The following is a 15,818-nucleotide window of genomic DNA, read 5'->3' as shown; positions in this document are numbered from 1 at the left end:
CCCAAAAACAAATCCAAAACAAACCCAAAACAAAACACCAAAACAAAAACAAGCACAAACCAAACCAAAACTCAAAACAAAACCCCAAAACAAGATCAAACCAAACCCAAACCAAAGTCCAAAAACAACCAACAAAAACCAAACCCTGGGGTCAGTTCTTCGTACGTGGATTACTCAGTTAGCTGGATTTGGATATTGACGATTTGACACGATCCAGGATCGTTTCGTTCTTCAAAGCTGATCCGAGAGTTGTTGTCATGGCAACAGTTCTGCTAGGTCAAACCTGATCGGGAGCAGGTTTAATTCATATAAACAGGATTAGATCGGCTCAGTTCAAGCAAAGATAATACAGAAAGTATGTACCGAATTCTGATATTTTCTTACAGTAGTAGTCATATACACTTGGAAAATAATACATAATTTTTAAATATATATATAAAGTTATAGTCATTAATAAAATAAATAAAGTTATACATATTAATAAAACGTATGCAATCTGCACCCTCGAAATGAAAGTACAAAGACTGCCATCTGGTGCAAAGAGAAAACTTATTGAAATGAACTTTTTAGATCGCTTTAGAACAAATTGTGTATAATAGAAATGTACAATATGTGATTTTTTTTTAAGCAATAATACATTTATGCAGTCATAAACATATTTTGATAGTTAATATGCCAGTGATTTGATGCTTCACAAAAGTTGCAGACGCCTTTACCAATATGAAAATGCTTTTGTAAACATTCAGTTATTCTTTACACCGATTAAAAAACGGCTACTATTATAAAGAAAATCTTTTCTAAACGTAGAACTAAATACATTGATTTGCATTTAAATACATGATGAATACTCTTGTCTTGACAAATGAAAGTGTAAAGCCTGCAGCTCACAACAAATGTGGAAAGTTCTTGCGTGTCATATTTAACGCACCGTTTACTGCTAATTTGATGTAATTTTGCTCACATGGATAATTGAATATTAATCAGATGATGTCATTACGCTGCTGTGCCGTCAGCCAATCGTTGCATTGCTGATCATGATTTCGAGGATCGATAGATCTGTCCTTCACAACACACGCAGCGATCTCAGATCAGTTCATCCAGACATTCTAATCTGATTCGCGAACTTGTTTGAAGAACCAAATTAGCGAGAGATCAGTTATCAAGAATAAAAGATCCAGGATCTGCCAAATAATCTTAGATCATTTAAGCGAGGTACGAAGAACGGACCCCAGAACATGACAAAACCTAAAAACAAAACGCAACCAATCAAATCCAAACCAACCAAAACCAACTGAAAGCAAACAAAATCCAAAAACAAAAAAGCCCTAACAAAACCCCAAAACAAGGCCAAACCAACTGACAACAAATCCAACCAAACAAAACCAAACCAAAACAAACAAAACCAAACCAAACCAAACCTCAGACTCAGACTCAGCTTTATTATCCCGTTAGGGAAACTAAAATTGCAACAAGGTGCCATAATACAGACAAAGTTCCATGTACACATTAATAAAATATTACCACACAACATCCATACATCAGTTTGTAGATACATCCCCCTCCCCTCTGGACTCATTTAATGACCAACATAATAAAATAATTTCTGGTTCTTTTTGTCCTGCAAATAGGAACATTAAAACGACGTCCTGATGGCAACAGCTGAAATACAGAGTACAATGGATGGTCCGGGGTGCATAGGATACCCTGAGCTCTCTTTAGAACATAGTTATGGTAGATTACCATTACAAACCAAACCTTACCAAACCAAGCCAAAACAAACAAAATCAAACCAAAAACGTTCAATGGGAGGCTTTAAAAATACTTTCATCTGGCTACATGAAAAATGTATTGTTACACTCTAGGAAATACTGAGTTATTTAAACCCAAATTGGTTAAAAAGACAATGATCTCCAGGGATCATCATGAGTTTCCTCATCACACACACACATGACCCATAGAGGACATCTGGACCCCAAAGCAGAAGTTTGAAGAGTCCAGACATAGCCAAACAAACACAAACCAGATGGACAGAGAAGGAAGAGGTCAGAAAGAGAAAAAGGGTGTCTCTCCTTACACCATCACTATTACAAACAACTGCAGGCACATACAGATGTTCAAGAGCTGATCCGAGCACGTATACACACACTTTAAAGCGCTGCTGGATTAAAGATCTCCCTGCAGTTGTGTTCTATCTAGTACAGATGAGGCTGGGGTGTGTTTGAAACAGGTGGAAATGAGAGTTTTTCATACTGATTAATTTGAGAAACACTACTGCTTTTCAATACCTGACATAGGCAGAGGAAAAGAGTAAAGAGAACTGTGCATGATACTTGTAGGCCACACACACACTCAAACTGAAAGTGATGTAAAGTCTGTGAAAATTAAATTAAATTAAATTAAATTAAATTAAATAGCACCCCTGAAAGATAGCATATACATTTTATTAGTCAAACTTAAAAATCATAATGCGACAATATGTACAAATTAACATTATATTAAATAAAAATGTTACTAAAAAGTAAAAGAGAAAAAGTATCAAGAAAAACAAAAATTTAGAAAATTTAGTTGAAATTTAGTAGTTTTTTTTGCACTCATTGACTCGTTTGCATTTAAATGTATTATGTATTTTTATTTCTAATTATGTTTGCTGACTAAACTAATTTAATATGGTTAAATGCACCAAAATATTTTCATTTCTCAACATTTACTCAGAGAAACCGATAAATATGAAGAAGGTGTACTCATTTATGCTGAGCCCTGTGAGCGTGCAGTATATATATATATATATATATATATATATATATATATATATATATATATATATATATATATTCAAACAACATTACAGTTTTACAAAATAATTTCACATCAATATAATTATAAAAAAAGCTAAATAACTTGAAAAGTGCTATTAATTCAGTCTATCAAACTGAATTTTTCATCATTTTTCTAAATGCATGTGTTATAGATCTTTTGAATTATTAATCCAGACATTTCTCCAAGCTCCTCTAAACCCCATCTATTTTCATCTCATGTCTAAATGCGTACGATTTCAGATCCGATTCTGAATGATTCATCAATGTATGTTTTTTTCTTAGCATCTAACAAATGAACGAACAAATAAAAAAAGGAATGGATTAATTTCTTTTTTTTTTTGCTTTTAAATTAAGATCAAAATGCTAAAATGAGTACAACTAAGATAATATGTTTGCAAAAAAATAAAATGTTAATAAAAACAGGGGATGGAAAAAAAACTAAAAACATAAAATTTTGTAAATCGTCATTTTTCCAATAAACGAAGAAACAACTGAATGAAGTTTAAATTAATGTTTTAAAAAAACTTAAGATGTTGAGTTCTAAAATTAATACACCAAAAACAAGATTGTGAAAAATATTAAATGAAATGTTGAAAAAAAAAAAATTTGAAATTTTTTGATTTGTGATTTTTGTTACAAAAGAACAAAAAATAAAAAAATACATAAACTAAACAAAACAATAAAAAACACAAAAACAAAACTAAAAACTAAAAACACAAAACTCAAAATATAAAAAACAACAAAACAAAAGACAGAAAAACTAAACAAAAATCCCAAAACACAAAAAAAAAACAAAAGACACAAAGCAAAAACAAAACAAAACAAAAATCCCAAAGAAATAAACAAAAAAAACACAAAACAAAACAAAAACCCCATAACACCAAACAAAACAAAAACAAAAAAAAAACAATCACAGAAAAAAAAAATCACAAAATACCAAAACACAAAACAAAAAAAAATAAACAAAACACACAGAACAAAGCAAAAACAAAAACAAAAAATAAAGCATCAAACCAACCAGACCCTACTGTGTCTTTTCATCTCTATTTTTCATGTAATAGTTCTCTCAGCACCTCACAAACAAACAAACAAACAAACAAACAAACAAACAAGCAACAAAGCTCCATTCCAGTTATTTCAAAAACAAGTGAGCACAAGAAACCCCCAAACTCAGAATTGGGCGAGCGGGCAGAGTTTCACACCGCAGGACTCTCATGCTCTGCGGTCAACCTGCGTTTAAGAGCGCGCCTTTGCTCCAGTCAGACTTCTTTTGTCATGCAAACTGTAACCTTCAGAGGCGCATTGACTGCAGGTACAGCGGAGGCACAATGGCGTACAGTAGCATCCTCCTCTCGGGTTCCTCTGACCTGCCAGAAATCCTGCGCTCCCACAGTCCTCGTCTTCCAGCAAAATAAAGCTGTCCGGCGATGACATCACACTCACTTTTTTTTTCTGCGCTCTGCCATGGAGATGCGTCTGGGATGGCAGAGACCGCAGAGATGAAAGACGGCATTAGTGCGAGAGCATGGAGAGCAGCTTCTTTTCTTTCTTTCTGGGTTTTGAGCTCGGCTGAAAAGATCAGCAAAACTGTGAACGTTTTCACGCTGACCGACGACGACAACCACACTGGATTACAGCCAATGAGGACCTCAAACACTTGATCAGATCAGCAAAAAACAAGCCTTTCACATACAGCATAGGGGTTAGATACATTAGAGCTGTCAAACAATGTATGTATGTATATATATATATATATATATATATATATATATATATATATATATATATATATATATATATATATATATATATATATATATATATATATATATATATATATATATATATATATATATATATATATATAGTTAAAGTCAGAATTATTATTATATAATCACTATTATTATTATATTATTATATTATATAACCACAATTTATATCATTATAAAGATAATGGTGTTCATATAAACACTTAATGAGGACTTCTCCCTCAATCCCCGGGTCTGAATGCAGACTAAGTGCAGCAGGTCTCCTGCCCTGTCTATTCCAACCATTAGCCTGTCTAAATGTGATCGAACTCCTGATAAAAGACCAGGTCCGCCATTCTCCAATTCTCGTACTGCTCTCCCGACAGAAATGCTTGCTGCACACACACAGCTTTGCTGTATCGGCCGTGACAGCATCGCGGAGAAAAACATGCAATAAACCCCGTGGATCATGGAAACAAACACATACGACCCTTCATGAACAGCTAAATACTGTGTGCCGTGGGTCCGTGGACGCGATCTCACCCAGTCATCAACATAGGATCTCACAGCTTGGCACTGGCAGATCTGCTTTGCCTTCTGGAAGCACACGCAGTCATGAATAATTAAGAAGCCGGCTCATCTCATAGGATAAGAAAACTCCGCTATAAACAATAATGAGAAACCGACGCGTCATCTTTGCAGTTTTGTGCTACGTCACAGATTTTGATCCACCCCAAAAATCATTTTAAACCCGGAAGCTGAAATTAGCTGACAACAGCTCAACATTATACAGTTGACCCTACAATTAAAGCTGTCAGGTTCTAACATGGTCTTAAATTATGATCAACACACACAAATCTGTTATATATATATATATCTAAAGTACTCGAGAGGTTCGTGAACCTTTAAGTAACTAAAGTAAATGATTATAATATACTGTAATATACTTTACATTTACCTTTGCACAAGGTTAAAAGTGTTGGCAAACTGAATAGTGGTTCTGAAGAGTCACGTTAAGTCCATTGTTTGCTTCAGAAGCTGAATAACGTTCAACTTTTTATGCAGCAATGCATCCATCAGCCAATCAGATCACTTTATGTAAATATACCCATGCAGATGTTAGCCAAACCTGATGGATTTGATTGGCTGTCGACACTATGTCGCTCAGGGCGACACAAAGTTTCAGATGCAAGTTTCATCAGTGATGTAAAATAAGTGTATTATGATATTATTGGCCAAGCATTGACTCCGATTGTTGATGCCAATGACGGCACGGTGGCTCAAGTGTTTAGCCTCTCAGCAAGAAGTTCACTGGTTCGTGTCCCTGCTGGTTCAGTTAGCGTTTCCGTGTGGAGTTTGCATGTTTTCCCCGTGTTGGCGTGGGTTTCCCCCGCAGTCCAAACACATGCGCTATTAGAGAAACTAGATTGGCCATAGTGTATGAGTGTGAATGAGTGTGTATGGGTGTTTCCCACGACTGGATTGTCGCTGGTGTAGTTGGCGGTTCATCCCGCTGATAAATAAGAGACTAAGCTGAAGGAAAATGAACGAATGACTGTTGATGGCGACACCCCGTTTAAACATGCTGTAGGCTATGTAATGCTGTATATTATCGGGTTAGCATTGACTGGCCGTTGGGCTAGTTTTGTTTTGACAACCTGGCAACCCTAATCAGTGCTTTAAACGTCAGACAGAGGGTGATAACACGTGAATCTCCTTCATTCACAGCTGGACAGACTTTACAGTCCCGAATTTCTGCGCTGAGTGACATCGACGGCACTTCAGCAATAAATTCAGGCTCTGTAAATCAGCGCAGATTTTATTTACTGTACGGATCCCTCAATAATGCGATCCAGAGCGAATGCGTTCATGTGAGAGAGAGCCAAGGTTTATTTGATGAAACTGCATGATCTTTACCAGACAAATGTGACTGTGTGTGAGCAGATGCTGAAGATTCCCATCACATCTGAGCCGATGACGGATCTGAAACAGAGCAGAAAAAAGAAACTGAAGTCAGCACATTTCACCTCTGTAAACACTGCGATGCACAGGGCATCACATTTCATGTTTATTTGATCAACAACTGCAGCAAATGTTGACTATTGTGAAATGATATTAGAATTTAAAGGTCTTGTGAAGTGCTTTGTGCATTTTTAGTTGATGCTTGACATAATTTCAACTAATCATGGAGAGAGAGGGCGGGACTCACAGTAGCTCCTCCCCTTTAAAAAAAAAAAAGCAATAGCATTTTATTACAGCTCTGCCAGTAGCTATGTTTCCATCAAAATTGCGAATAAATTTCATGCGCAAAACTGGATTATCACATAAAAGTTGTGCGAATGAAGCATTGTTTCCATCCAACGAGTCAAAGCGAACAAAATCGTCACTTCCTGATTAACTGGCGCCAAATATCAACAGTAAAAGCTGCATTTGCTGCAGTAGGAGAAGCTGCATCAATCTTTTCTCAATGAATGCGCCTCAGGAGACAATCCTGACAAGCAGTGAGCGCACAGTGGCGTTTGAAGGAGTCAGACGTGGAGCAAAGGCGCTCTTGATTGAATATAATAACATTAATAATGAAATGGTAAGGCGTTTTATAATGACCAAAATAACATTTCATATGTTTTAAAATGTGCTCAGCCTGACGTTTTATCCATTCACACACATTTTAAGCATCCCATGATCTCATTTAACAAAATCACATGACCTTTTTTAATGCGCATGCTGGAGTTTGTGCGGTAAAAGTGTTTCCATCGCAGTTTATGCGCATCTTTTCTTACTGAATAAAAAGTTTGTCCTACCCAGTGTAAGGGACCGAGGGTCAAAGAAAACAGAACACTAGCCAAAAATCCTCCATTTGCCAATGAGAAGAAGGGGGCAGGGCTTGTCAGAGAGCATTTAATTGGTCAGAAGATTTGATGAGAAACTGAAGTATAAAGTGACCTGAATAAAACCGCAGTGACTGCTGCTGTTGCTTACAAATAAATATATTTTTCAATCTTGAGCTCTTAACAGCAGCAGGACTGTGGGTACACGAGCATCGTTTTTTGTCTAGTCTTTTTCAAAGAGAACCGATCGCAAGTGAACAGAAAATAGCGCAAGTAAACGGGAGTGAGCACTTGCTTTAACAGTCGCGCACATCACATCACCTGTGCGCGCGAGTAATCATCCTCTCATACGGTATTCACCTGCTTTGTCTCGCGCGAACAGTTATTGTTCTCAGTCGTGCTGTTTCTCGATTCTAAGATCACATTTGCACGTATATTGGGCCATCCTTATTGTCGAGTCCAACTCTGCTTTAAGTAAACTACAATGTAAAAATGATTTCCAACCTGCCAAAGTGGCTAGTGTAAGAGGCTGTCTAACCCGCCAAAGCTGAAATCTACCCACATTTGGAGGGTTGGCGGGTGTTAATGTAAAGCCCTGATTATTATATATCAATATGTGGGCCTTTTTGGATTCTCTTAAGCTTCAGAAATAAATAAAAAACCAGGAAATGCGTTGCGATTGTTTACATCCCTAGAGTTGGTCTATAAAAAAGCGTATTTCTTTTTAGCTGTAATCAAAAACACGACATTTAAAAGTGGATGATTTTACTTTTATTTAACTGAAATAAACTTTACGTTTGCCTTTGCACAGGTGTAAAAGATAAAAACAGCAGGTACAAACACACTTTTTTTACAAAATGTAATATTTTTTGGTTCTCTTTTTCCTCATCTTTATAAATAATTTTACAAATGAATTTAGGTGTATTATTTTTCCCTATTTAAAATCACAGTATATCTTCTAAAACATTTTATGTCAAAACACTGACGTTTTTTCTGAAAAACAGAAAGAAAATCTACATTTTCATCAGGAGTTTAAAAAAATCATTCAATAATTAAAGCTGATTCCATCCAGAGAGGACAGAGAATCCAAAAAAGTGTAAAATAAACAAATACATATCGCTTATTTTATTTACACAATCCTTCTGGAGGAAATGAGCTTTTATGATTTAATGAATTAGGTCTGACCCCAAACTAAAAGTTTATAAGCAGTGTATCTTTATCTATATGTTAGAATAAATGTGGAGATCAACACGACTATAATTTCTGATTCATACTACTAGATGTTCTCTCTCTTGACACACTTGAGAAATGTCCAACTGCTGAGCCAAGACACAATGAATCAATCCTCATATCAGCCGGTCTGCTTGTAGATAAGCCTGATAAACTCAGTGTTTAACTACAGTACAGTACAATACAGTAGGAAAAAGCCCATCCTGGGTTCTCCACAGTTCTCCAGAAGTGACATCACACTGTCTGAGAGGCAACAGAGCCTCCCTCTTTTATTCCGAACAGATGGAAAAACAAATAACAGATCCAGTATGATTGTGAAGCCAAGCAGAACCAGGCCTCCACTCCCTGTGACATCTCAATTATCACTGATAAATCTGACTTTCCTCTAATCGCTCCAAACGGAGGCTCGCTCTTTATGTTCTGACTGCAAGAAAACACATTTACCTGACCTGCAAAAAGTGTTTAAAATGCGACTTCAAAAAGTGAGTAAATTAATTTATTTTACAAATCACTTTAAAAGCAACAGGTTTACTCACTTTATTAAGTAAAGTCAACTAATCGCTTTAGAAGCAACAGGTTTACTCACTTTATTAAGTAAAGTCAACTAATCGCTTTAGAAGCAACAAGTTTACTCACTTTATTAAGTAAAGTCAACTAATCGCTTTAAAAGCAACAGGGTTACTCACTTTATTAAGTCAACTAATCGCTTTAGAAGCAACAGATTTACTCACTTTATTAAGTAAAGTCAACTAATCGCTTTAGAAGCAACAGGTTTACTCACTTTATTAAGTAAAGTCAACTAATCGCTTTAAAAGCAACAGATTTACTCACTTTATTAAGTAAAGTCAACTAATCGCTTTAAAAGCAACAGGTTTACTCACTTTATTAAGTAAAGTCAACTAATCGCTTTAAAAGCAACAGGTTTACTCATTTTATTAAGTAAAGTCAACTAATCGCTTTAAAAGCAACAGGTTTACTCACTTTATTAAGTAAAGTCAACTAATCGCTTTAAAAGCAACAGATTTACTCACTTTATTAAGTAAAGTCAACTAATCGCTTTAAAAGCAACGGGTTTACTCACTTTATTAAGTAAAGTCAACTAATCGCTTTAAAAGCAACGTGTTTACTCACTTTATTAAGAAAAGTCAACTAATCGCTTTAAAAGCAACAGGTTTACTCACTTTATTAAGTAAAGTCAACTAATCGCTTTAAAAGCAACAGGTTTACTCACTTTATTAAGTAAAGTCAACTAATCGCTTTACAAGCAACAGGTTTACTCACTTTATTAAGTCAACTAATCGCTTTAAAAGCAACAGGTTTACTCACTTTATTAAGTAAAGTCAACTAATCGCTTTAGAAGCAACAGGTTTACTCACTTTATTAAGTAAAGTCAACTAATCGCTTTAAAAGCAACAGGTTTACTCATTTTATTAAGTAAAGTCAACTAATCGCTTTAAAAGCAACAGGTTTACTCACTTTATTAAGTAAAGTCAACTAATCGCTTTAAAAGCAACAGATTTACTCACTTTATTAAGTAAAGTCAACTAATCGCTTTAAAAGCAACGGGTTTACTCACTTTATTAAGTAAAGTCAACTAATCGCTTTAAAAGCAACAGGTTTACTCACTTTATTAAGTAAAGTCAACTAATCGCTTTAAAAGCAACAGGTTTACTCACTTTATTAAGTAAAGTCAACTAATCGCTTTACAAGCAACAGGTTTACTCACTTTATTAAGTCAACTAATCGCTTTAAAAGCAACAGGTTTACTCACTTTATTAAGTAAAGTCAACTAATCGCTTTAAAAGCAACAGGTTTACTCACTTTATTAAGTAAAGTCAACTAATCGCTTTAAAAGCAACAGGTTTACTCACTTTATTAAGTAAAGTCAACTAATCGCTTTAAAAGCAACAGGTTTGCTCATTTTATTAAGTAAAGTAAACTAATCGCTTTAGAAGCAACAGGTTTGCTCATTTTATTAAGTAAAGTCAACTAATCGCTTTAAAAGCAACAGGTTTACTCACTTTATTAAGTAGTCGACTAATCGCTTTAAAAGCAACAGGTTTACTCACTTTATTAAGTAAAGTCAACTAATCGCTTTAAAAGCAACAGGTTTGCTCATTTTATTAAGTAAAGTCAACTAATCGCTTTAAAAGCAACAGATTTACTCACTTTATTAAGTAAAGTCAACTAATCGCTTTAAAAGCAACGGGTTTACTCACTTTATTAAGTAAAGTCAACTAATCGCTTTAAAAGCAACAGGTTTACTCACTTTATTAAGTAAAGTCAACTAATCGCTTTAAAAGCAACAGGTTTACTCACTTTATTAAGTAAAGTCAACTAATCGCTTTACAAGCAACAGGTTTACTCACTTTATTAAGTCAACTAATCGCTTTAAAAGCAACAGGTTTACTCACTTTATTAAGTAAAGTCAACTAATAGCTTTAGAAGCAACAGGTTTACTCACTTTATTAAGTAAAGTCAACTAATCGCTTTAAAAGCAACAGGTTTACTCATTTTATTAAGTAAAGTCAACTAATCGCTTTAAAAGCAACAGGTTTACTCATTTTATTAAGTAAAGTCAACTAATCGCTTTAGAAGCAACAGGTTTACTCACTTTATTAAGTAAAGTCAACTAATCGCTTTAAAAGCAACAGGTTTACTCACTTTATTAAGTAAAGTCAACTAATCGCTTTAAAAGCAACAGGTTTACTCACTTTATTAAGTAAAGTCAACTAATCACTTTAAAAGCAACGGGTTTACTCACTTTATTAAGTAAAGTCAACTAATCGCTTTAAAAGCAACAGGTTTACTCACTTTATTAAGTAAAGTCAACTAATCGCTTTAAAAGCAACAGGTTTACTCACTTTATTAAGTAAAGTCAACTAATCGCTTTAAAAGCAACAGGTTTACTCACTTTATTAAGTAGTCGACTAATCGCTTTAAAAGCAACAGGTTTACTCACTTTATTAAGTAAAGTCAACTAATCGCTTTAAAAGCAACAGGTTTGCTCATTTTATTAAGTAAAGTCAACTAATCGCTTTAAAAGCAACAGGTTTGCTCATTTTATTAAGTAAAGTCAACTAATCGCTTTAAAAGCAACAGGTTTACTCACTTTATTGAGTAAAGTCAACTAATCGCTTTAGAAGCAACAGGTTTACTCACTTTATTAAGTAAAGTCAACTAATCGCTTTAAAAGCAACAGGTTTACTCACTTTATTAAGTAAAGTCAACTAATCGCTTTAAAAGCAACAGGTTTACTCACTTTATTAAGTAAAGTCAACTAATCGCTTTAAAAGCAACAGGTTTACTCACTTTAAGTTCAACCAATCACTTTAAAAGCAACAGGTTTACTCACTTTATTAAGTAAAGTCAACTAATCACTTTAAAAGCAACAGGTTTACTCACTTTATTAAGTAAAGTCAACTAATCGCTTTAAAAGCAACAGGTTTACTCACTTTATTAAGTAAAGTCAACTAATCACTTTAAAAGCAACAGGTTTACTCACTTTATTAAGTAAAGTCAACTAATCACTTTAAAAGCAACAGGTTTGCTCATTTTAAGTTCAACCAATCACTTTAAAAGCAACAGGTTTACTCACTTTATTAAGTAAAGTCAACTAATCGCTTTAAAAGCAACAGGTTTACTCACTTTATTAAGTAAAGTCAACTAATCGCTTTAAAAGCAACAGATTTACTCACTTTATTAAGTAAAGTCAACTAATCGCTTTAAAAGCAACAGGTTTACTCACTTTATTAAGTAAAGTCAACTAATCGCTTTAAAAGCAACAGGTTTACTCACTTTATTAAGTAAAGTCAACTAATCGCTTTAAAAGCAACAGGTTTACTCACTTTATTAAGTAAAGTCAACTAATCGCTTTAAAAGCAACAGGTTTACTCACTTTATTAAGTAAAGTCAACTAATCACTTTAAAAGCAACAGGTTTGCTCATTTTAAGTTCAACCAATCACTTTAAAAGCAACAGGTTTACTCACTTTATTAAGTAAAGTCAACTAATCGCTTTAAAAGCAACAGGTTTACTCACTTTATTAAGTAAAGTTAACTAATCACTTTAAAAGCAACAGGTTTACTCACTTTATTAAGTAAAGTCAACTAATCGCTTTAGAAGCAACAGGTTTACTCACTTTATTAAGTAAAGTTAACTAATCACTTTAAAAGCAACAGGTTTACTCACTTTATTAAGAAAAGTCAACTAATCACTTTAAAAGCAACAGGTTTACTCACTTTATTAAGTAAAGTTAACTAATCGCTTTAAAAGCAACAGGTTTACTCACTTTATTAAGTAAAGTCAACTAATCGCTTTAGAAGCAACAGGTTTACTCACTTTATTAAGTAAAGTCAACTAATCGCTTTAGAAGCAACAGGTTTACTCACTTTATTAAGTAAAGTCAACTAATCACTTTAAAAGCAACAGGTTTACTCACTTTATTAAGTAAAGTCAACTAATCACTTTAAAAGCAACAGGTTTGCTCATTTTAAGTTCAACCAATCACTTTAAAAGCAACAGGTTTACTCACTTTATTAAGTAAAGTCAACTAATCGCTTTAAAAGCAACAGGTTTACTCACTTTATTAAGTAAAGTCAACTAATCGCTTTAAAAGCAACAGGTTTACTCACTTTATTAAGTAAAGTCAACTAATCGCTTTAAAAGCAACAGGTTTACTTTATTATTAAGTAAAGTCAACTAATCGCTTTAAAAGCAACAGATTTACTCACTTTATTAAGTAAAGTCAACTAATCGCTTTAAAAGCAACAGGTTTACTCACTTTATTAAGTAAAGTCAACTAATCGCTTTAAAAGCAACAGGTTTACTCACTTTATTAAGTCAACTAATCGCTTTAAAAGCAACAGGTTTACTCACTTTATTAAGTAAAGTCAACTAATCGCTTTAAAAGCAACAGGTTTACTCACTTTATTAAGTAAAGTTAACTAATCACTTTAAAAGCAACAGGTTTACTCACTTTATTAAGAAAAGTCAACTAATCGCTTTAAAAGCAACAGGTTTACTCACTTTATTAAGTAAAGTTAACTAATCACTTTAAAAGCAACAGGTTTACTCACTTTATTAAGTAAAGTCAACTAATCGCTTTAAAAGCAACAGGTTTACTCACTTTATTAAGTAAAGTCAACTAATCGCTTTAAAAGCAACAGGTTTACTCACTTTATTAAGTAAAGTTAACTAATCACTTTAAAAGCAACAGGTTTACTCACTTTATTAAGAAAAGTCAACTAATCACTTTAAAAGCAACAGGTTTACTCACTTTATTAAGTAAAGTCAACTAATCGCTTTAAAAGCAACAGGTTTACTCACTTTATTAAGAAAAGTCAACTAATCACTTCAGAAGCAACAGGTTTATCTACTTTAAGAAAAGTCAACTAATCGCTTTTTTTAAAAATTTGTAAAACCGCTGATTTTATAGCAATTAATTAATAAACCCTTTGCTTTTAAAGTAAAGTCAAACAAAAAAAAATCATTTTATAATTTTCACTAGTGGAAAAATAAACCCATGTTGCTCAATATTATTATTCGCTTGTTTACTAAACAGTGAAGCATCATCACAAACGTGTTGATATTCAAAACAACAGCAGAACTCTGATACATCAGATCAGCAAACATCATAATATGTGATTCATGCAAACCGTTAAATCATTGCTATAAGTACTCCATTCACATACAGTATAGGCCCATAATAATCATCAGTAATAACCCCATAAGTGCATTTATTGTCATCATAATCGTGTGTGAACAGATTCACCTTCACGCCCTGCTGCAGATGCTGCTTTAATGCCTCGCTGATAAATTACTCTCATTTTAATAACCATCTTCTGCAGGAACAGACATAATTCCTGGAAAATAAATGAGTCAGCTCTTGACTCACAGGGAAAACAGCTCAATTAGTTATCAGAGGGGGAAAAAATCATTGTTTTATATAAAGAAAGACAATGATTGTGATTTTTGGAGGATCTGGCCGAATCTCCTGGCTTCTCGCAAACCTTCTGACGGACAAAACACAAGCAAAAAATGATGAATTCTTAACACAAAACAGAACGAAAAGCGTAGTAAAAACTGGCAGCGAGCAGAGATCTGTTCACTCAAATGCAGATCAGGGACTGAAGAAAGATTCACTTCTGAAAAACAACTTACAACATCTATTAATGTATTAATTATGATGCCTGTAACTCTGTTATGAAGATCGTCTTGCATATTGTAATATAATAGGTTCATGAGTGGTTTTCACTACTTCATATTTAGCCTGCTTTGTAGTTGTTGTTTGTGTGTTTGTTTGCAATAATAATAATAATAATACAAAATACATAATAATGCACTCTAGGACTATACATTAAAATACAAAAAGTTGGTAACAAATCCATAGACTAAAATAAATTGATAGATAAAAAAATATTAAAATAATATATAAATAAATAAATAAGTAAATAAATCTATAGACAAAATAAATTAAATAAATTGATAAATAAATATAAATAAATGCATAGATCAAATAAATAAATGCATTGATTAAATAAATAAATGCGTAGATTAGACAAAAAATAAAAATGAATGCATAGATTAAATAAATAAATAAGGCATAGATAAAATAAACATAAATAAATAAATAAATCTATAGACAACATAAATAAATTGATAGATAAATATGAATAAATGCATAGACTAAATAAAAAAATAAATAAATGCAAAGGTTAAATAAATAAATAAATAAATAAATAAATCCAGACAACATAAACTAACTAACAAACTAATAAATAGATAAATTCATAGATAAAACAAATAAATATGTAGACAAAATAAATAATATACATAAATTTATAAATAAAATAAATAGATATTAAATAAATCCATAGATAAAATAAAAACTGATAAAAATTAGATAAATAAATAAATAAATAAAATACATAGTAATAATGCTGTTGTTGTCATTATTACAAATATTATGAATGAGTCAATGAAAAAATATTTTGTTTTATTGCACAAACATATACAGTTAATTATACTAACAACAATAATTTTATGATGCTAAAATCCCAACACGTACATTCACTATACTTGTGTTTATAAAGTTACTTTGCAGACGACTGGTAGAATAATAGGTCTATTAAATATGTTCTTCAATTCTTTAAAAAAATTTAATTAACATTGTTCAATAATCAACACTAGTACAA

The 15,818-nt window shown here is 32.9% G+C and overlaps 1 protein-coding gene across 29 annotated transcripts in view; it reads right to left on the bottom strand.

The window, feature by feature from the left end:
* The window catches only part of LOC147834363 (uncharacterized), a 332,733-nt gene that overhangs the window by 213,930 nt on the left and 102,985 nt on the right, over window positions 1–15,818 (bottom strand). For 23 of the 29 annotated variants that reach the window (XR_015503708.1, XR_015503710.1, XR_015503701.1 and 20 more), the window contains exon 2: window positions 6,482–6,547. The exons of the other annotated variants lie outside the window; for them this stretch is intronic. Coding sequence is in view for 1 of the 23 variants with exons in the window: in XM_087275622.1 (XP_087131748.1) it covers window positions 6,482–6,547 (66 nt within the window). In the remaining 22 variants the exon portion in view is untranslated. The remainder of the gene's footprint in view (window positions 1–6,481; window positions 6,548–15,818) is intronic. 29 annotated transcript variants of the gene reach the window in all.

This window comes from Danio rerio, chromosome 12 (assembly GCF_052040795.2).
Source record: "Danio rerio strain M-AB ecotype USA chromosome 12, GRCz13ab, whole genome shotgun sequence".
NCBI classification, from domain to species: Eukaryota; Metazoa; Chordata; class Actinopteri; order Cypriniformes; family Danionidae; genus Danio; species Danio rerio.
Note: the sequence above shows the minus strand (reverse complement) of the source record. Positions and strands in the feature narration are given on the sequence as shown.